Source organism: Pezoporus occidentalis, unplaced genomic scaffold, assembly GCF_034315485.1.
Source record: "Pezoporus occidentalis ecotype Australia unplaced genomic scaffold, CSIRO_AGI_Poc_V1 ctg59, whole genome shotgun sequence".
In the NCBI taxonomy this organism is placed as follows: domain Eukaryota; kingdom Metazoa; phylum Chordata; class Aves; order Psittaciformes; family Psittacidae; genus Pezoporus; species Pezoporus occidentalis.
The window spans coordinates 1,066,267-1,072,773 of NW_026915932.1; the positions used below are offsets into that span (position 1 = coordinate 1,066,267).

The 6,507-nt window shown below is 37.0% G+C and overlaps 1 protein-coding gene across 1 annotated transcript; it reads right to left on the reverse strand.

The window, feature by feature from the left end:
* Window positions 1-316: 316 nt before the first annotated feature.
* On the reverse strand, window positions 317-4,096 carry RGS1 (regulator of G protein signaling 1). The gene is made up of 5 exons (XM_062638836.1): window positions 3,795-4,096; window positions 3,343-3,426; window positions 2,649-2,710; window positions 1,893-2,056; window positions 317-1,176 (listed from the first exon to the last, which is right to left on the reverse strand). The coding sequence occupies exons 1-5, from the start codon at window positions 3,896-3,898 to the stop codon at window positions 991-993; spliced, it is 600 nt and encodes a 199-aa protein (XP_062494820.1). The 5' UTR covers window positions 3,899-4,096; the 3' UTR covers window positions 317-990.
* Window positions 4,097-6,507: the final 2,411 nt, after the last annotated feature.

The window sequence follows — 6,507 nt, forward strand, 5'->3', positions numbered from 1 at the left end:
TTTGAGATTTGACTTAGCTGCTGATAGCTGGAGAAATACGAAAAAAACAGAAGGAAATTTAGTTCTGCTTCTCTGTTTGTTTGGTTGTTTTCTTTTGGGGGTCATGACAGTGGGTACATGTAGGTCATGATCAACTATTCCAGAAAACTAGCATTACGATTGTGTTAAATGGGTAAAACAAAAATGAGAAAGGGTGATGCAGGGAAAATTAATACTTGAATAAGATGGTGGGAAATAGTGGCATAGTGGGACAGAAGGGAACTGTGTGTTTCAATATTTCAGTAATAACAATAGAAAGATCACTTACAATAAGATGTAAGATGGTTATAAAACTTTATTTTTAAGTAGATATGATTGAAGAGTTGTTTATTATTTCGCAATAAATTAAACAGAAAAAATGCTACATACCTGTCTGTTGAATAAAAACTTTAGTAAAAGCACAGCTTATATAAGTCTTATATAATTTAACATATATCAATTTTAATACAGGTCAATTTATAATTACATAACAATAGCATCATGGAGATGCACTCACTTATTAATACTTTGCAGATTAAAAGAAGAAAAAGCCACTAATCAGGCTTGTCTGGGCATTTTCTTGTTATCGCAATATTTTCAGTCATCCTTGTTCCTTTCTTTTTCCCAACACTCAGCTTGCTAGTCTTATGCTTCCTAATAATCACCAGTTCTTTGGGATCTAGGATTTGGTTCCAAGTTCACAGTGTAGTTCAAACAGTAAATAGTATCCATATCCTGTCTTGACTTCATGGTGTATAGGAGGAGAGGATTTTCTCCCTGTGTTTCTCTTGCTCTTGTAACTGTCTTGCCAGCTTTTATCCTGTGCTTTCTTGGCTATGGAGCTGTTTGCATCTCACTTGTACCCTTCCTCCCTTGGCAGAGGTTCTCCTTGCTGAGGGCCAGCCACCCTGAAGCATTTTTCACAGGATATTTGACGCAGAGCCTCTTCGACTCTTCATTGCCTCAAACACTTCATCTTGAAGTGCTGGTTTGCAGTTGGTTCAAAAGGTTCAGATATGCTTTGGATTTCAAAAATCTGGGATATGAATCCCTTTCCATGAGGATGTACACCATTTTCTGGGCTTCGTCAAAACTTGTATGAGTTGGGTCTTGAGCCCTTTTGGCAGTTGCTTCTCTCATCTGATAGTCAATATTGATCTGGAAAGTGAAAAACAAACGAAATTGACATTTAAAAAATGAACTCTTTCTGTATCTGTCACTTTTTGTCAATAAACAAATTCACAGCCTTACAACTCAGTGTGATAATTCAATATCAGAACTGCAAAATGAGGAAATTGTAGTGCTTATAACCCAGTTATGAACAAAAAATTGCTACTCGCTATAGAAATGCAGTTTCTCATGGAGTCGGAAGTAATACAACTCAACAAAGTGGTAAGTAGAGGAGCAATATCCAATTAAACTTCCAGTTACAACAATGGGAGAAATCTTGTGTAGAATGAGATTCTCCAGTTTGAAATATGATCAACATCTACAGCTTCTGATTGTCCAGAGTGTATGCATTTTTTAAAAGACAAGAAAAAGTTCATGGTTCTCCTACTAGCAAAGTGCTCTCTAAATGTCTGACTCCAAGGACCAGCAGTAATTCAAACTGGGCTGACTCAGAACAGCACCCTATGCTGAGCCACTTGTGCTCCTGCTAGTGATGCTCCCAAGTACCAGCCTGTGTCCTGTGGCTCTGCTTGTGAGATGTGATAATCTTACAGGTCAAGACAGTAACGATGCAAATATACTCATAAAAAATATTAGTCCTATGTAACTGAATGAACAAACATTTCAGTGAAGCTGCACTTCTACTTTCTGATTTTCCAGAATCCTTGGTGCTGTGACACTACACAGATTAACTTTGTACATACCTGTTTAATGGCATCTGACTGAACAAACTCCTCATAAATCCTTTCTGCTTTGCCATGTAAGTGATCGGATTTGGTTTTCTTGTAATCCTCACAAGCTAACCAGAACTCAATATTTTCCTCACTGAACTCTGACTTCAGAAACTCCCAGAAGACACTTTGACCACCTAAAACCAACACAAATACATCAGCATTTATAGTATCATATTTGTGACCAGGAAAGATAAAATAAACAGCAGGAGTTGTATTGATATCTGTTACGAAATCTTGCCAATATACACTGTTCCCTTCTTCCACATGTTACAGATAATCTAATATTAAAGGGTGATGGGTGTCTTCCTAATTATGCTAAATGCTTTTAGATCTGGATCCTGGGTACTAAAATACATCAATGGATTCTAGTCCTCCCTCAATAGGTTATTTTAGGGTGTAATTGTAGAGAGAATTTCAAATTAAACTGATGTGCTATGCAAGGACAGAAGACTGATCAAAAAGCACTGAACTGAACTGTTTGGGGTTTATCTGCTGTATTGGGAGTAGGAAATGGAAGGGGACACCCCACAAGAAAACCCCCAAAACCACAGCTTGAAAGCAAAGCTGTAACAGTAGCATGTTACACTGGTGCTGTAAATAACTGAAATGGGACTGGCCATTTTCTGGTGGAGTTTGCAGAATACCACAGCTTTGCCTATTGGGTGGGATTAGATAAAATTTTGTCTTCAGAATATCAATGATGTCATACTTAGGTAATAGACTTACTTTGGCTGGCCAAGAGCTTTTCCAAAGATTGGGACCACTGTATTACTTCCTCTGCAGAGAGCCTAAGATGACAAGAAAAACCAAAGGCTTTACTCAAGAAACCATGTGGGGTTTTTTGCATGTTTAATGGAGACATATTTTATAATTAATTATTCTCTTCTAGGAACATATACCAGGTATTTATTAAATTTATGGCTTTCTCATAATCTGAGACCCTGGAGACAAACCCACATTGAGAGAAATAATTAGAGATGAAAAAACAAGAAACTATGTGTTATTCTGAGTTCTGTTCCCAGAAAGATAAGCTTTTATTGTAACCATGGGCAAATAATTTTATATTCATATTTCTGTTTGCATATTCCTGAAATGAAGATGGTAATACCACTGTTTTTTGCTGAATGTGGAGTATCATTTTTTGTAAATCTTTAGAGAATGAACACAATATCCCTCTGAAGAAAAGCTATTTAACTGAAGTGTCTTCTCCCTCATTGTTTGGTGCAAACATAGCACATCAGTAAGAAAAAATCTTTAACTCCATTAATAGTTTCTACTTCCTAATGCTCACCTTTTTTTATACTTTGGAAATTCTAGGCATAATTTTAATATTTGTTGTTCTAGAAGTAGTTTAGAAATAGAATAGTTACATAGTAATCCAGATATATATTGTTATAACTTAGTGTGTCTCAGTACTTACATGACATTTCTGGAGTTAGAAGTCTTGATCCCAGATTCGATATGGGGTACCATGGACTTCAAATAATTTTTGAGATCTGCACCACTGGAACCAATGAACAGACATTTTTATAATTCATGAAAATTGCAGTTGCATTTCAATTCTGATTAAATTTCTTTGAACTTTGAAACTGAGGCAGAGAGCTCCATCCTGTGACTGAAGTCTGAGAAGCAATTTTTTTGAACAGATTATGAGCTCCCAGTGTACTCAAAATCTAGTCCCCATTATTTAAGGGACTCAACTCATTGGTATGCATCAGGTCAAGCCATTTTTAATGATGATATAGTCCTGGGCTTTGAGCAGGTTTTGTAGGCATTTAGCCCAAACCACAGCGCTAATTCTTAATGTCCAACATCCTAGTATCATTTTCACTTATAATACATTTGAGTTTCTGCTAAAATGTATATACTTACAAAGCCTTTTGCTTCTTTTTATGGATTTTGCCTTCCCCAAGCTTGCAGTCTTCTTTTCCATTTAATTCAGTCATGTTGTTGTGAGGGAAAAAAAATCCTGGCATTTTACTTAATGTGAAGCGACTTGCTATGATAATCCTCCAAGCACCAAATGTCAGTTCACCGGCTCTGCCACTGCCTTTTATTGACGCAGGCAGCCTGCTAGTTGGTGTGAACAGATCTGTTTATCATGTATGCTCATCACAAACTGTGGAAGCTCCCTTTTTTGCAGTGCACAGTGACGTGAGTCTTTTAAGAAAGAAAGCAGACAGCGGTGTCTTGTGGTTGAGGTTAAACCGGATGAGGCCGAATTACTTCGGGTTTGTTTTGTGTCTGTGTTACAAAAAAAAAAAAAAACCTTTAGAACTTTGAAGTCTTGTTCCTTTCTGATTGGTACTTTCAAATCAGAAGCACTTCTTGGTTGTATCAAAGGGGCTGCAAATACTGCAGTTTTAGCATGACAAAATTCACCTGCTAGATGCATGTGTTCGGAAATTTTGTATTTTACAACTGATTAGATGGGCTCAATAGAATATTAGAAAGAAAGCACTTCAAAATGTCAGTATTTAGGTTCCACTAGTTGCTCTTCAAACTACAACGCTGTTAGATGGAGCCATCTTACTTGTTTAGACATATGTGTTTGTGAAAATATTTTCATAGAAAGGGGTTTGAAGTAGCAAGATCTTATTTAATTTTTCCAAGTCAGATTATTGGGAAGCACACTGCCATATTTCAGGAATGCCTCCATAATCTTAAGTGATTTGGCATGTATAAAGGTTAAATAAAGTTATTTGTAAAACCATTGTGAACATTACAATGTGTTTGAGGAAGGTGTGCAGCCTTTCTACATACTTGAGTTCCACTGCAAATAAGAAAGTATGAATAGAAATCAAAATGAAGAATTACATATTACCCTCTTTTTATTTGTCTGGGTTGATGATTTAGAGGCTTAAGTACTTAATCTGGTCTGTGTGCATCCCAATTTCTACTTCTTTGTTGGTTTCAGTTTTTTGTTTGGGAAATTTCCAAGATTTTGTTTTATTAAAGAATGTATACATTTTTGATGACTTATAAATGGCTCATGAATGATTTGTACAGGGCTGCATATGATCATGATAACTGAGAACTTGCTCACATGTCTACAGTTTCATAGTGGACTGTGATGCAAAAGACTTGGGGAGACTGACAGCTGACTGCAGACAGATGTGCATGCAAGGACAGACGGTCTGCGTCAGGGTGGTTTTAACCACAGGAGGCCTCTGGTCCTCTGAATATTAGCAGTGACATAGATGTGTCTGTCTAGTTTGTACTGCAGGAAACATGTATCTCCACACTTATCAGGTAAACACTGACCTTTGTAATGCAGTATTTACTAACTGCTCTCTATCCCCCTGAACAAGGCTAAAAAGGAAGGAAGAGATGTTATCAGTACCGTATTTGTTTTCATACCTAGCATGCTGGGTTTTGATATTCAGCTCCCTCAGTGTCTTACTGTGTTTGGTTAGTAGCTGTCTTCAGTGAATTAGTAGCTGTCCTCAGTGAATTACTGGGAGGTTTACAGAGATGATGCATCCAAACGATTCTCAGAAGGGTTTAGTAAAAGGGTAAAAGGCAACACACAGAAGTTACATAAGGGGAAAATCCCTATTCCCTACCATATCTCTCTGTACATTGTCAGCTCAGGTTAAAGGGGAGGCAATGTCTTGAACATATAATTACAAGTAGATATAAGTAAGCCACCAGTTAGGTTCTGTGAGTCTAAGAGGAACTAGATAGAGTTACTCCCCTGAAGAATAGGACGGTTTGCTTGTTTCTGCTTATTATCAATGCAGGACTGTTGACAGTTCATTTGCCAGACAAGGAATGCCTATTCTCCATTTGAAATGAAGTTATGATCTTTACCTTTGGGATTTGTTAAATGTTTCAATGCATGTTACAGGTGTTGCTTCAGACCTTCCTCTAGAAAGGTATTATCCCCTGCTGCTGCATGGACTTTGTATTTCAATTTCTTGCAGTAACTATTCTCCTGAGTAAACAAATAATAGTATTCTTGTCACTTAGATCAAGGTAATGCTGCTGTCACACAGTATTTGAATTGTTTTCCAGGTACTTTATTTGGTAAATATCAGCCATGTTAATATTGGGTATCAGTGTAGTTAGTAGGGTGGAATAGATTTATTTCACTGTGACTTTTGCGTTGCTATCTTAAAGGATTCTGAAATGAGGCTTCTGCAGAGTCCACAAGCTTGTTTCTGGCACATTGCATGAATTACTTTGTCTTATAGCCAACAAAATTCTGTAAGGCTGAAGTTTTTCCCAGCTTCTGTACAGCCTATTCTACTGTTGACATTGTTGGGAGATCAATAGGAGATGGTATTACTTGATAATGTTTCACACCAACAGAAATAAATACAGGAGATTTATTTATTTATTTATTTATTTATTTGAAGCTGCATTTGCTGCAGGTTGAAGGAAGTTTGGAATAGGTGGGAAGTAAAGCACATTAAAGAAAAAAAAATTCTGCTTGTGGGAAGATTGTACTTAACCCCTTGGAAAATATTACACCAACGGGCTCTGAAGTAGGTAGTAGTCTTTGCTTTAAGGACGCTGGTGTTACTGGACTTGGAGGCAGCCAAAAGGGAAAGAGAAATAGGTGAAGTACTGTACTATAAAT

Coding starts and splice junctions, on each gene's coding strand:
- RGS1 (XM_062638836.1), bottom strand. CDS start 3,898: ATGCCAGGATTTTTTTTCCCTCACAACAACATGACTGAATTAAATGGA. Junction 3,427..3,794: donor AAAAAGAAGCAAAAGGCTTT/GTAAGTATATAC, acceptor CATTGGTTCCAG/TGGTGCAGATCTCAAAAATT. Junction 1,177..1,892: donor AGTCAGATGCCATTAAACAG/GTATGTACAAAG, acceptor TTCACTTTCCAG/ATCAATATTGACTATCAGAT.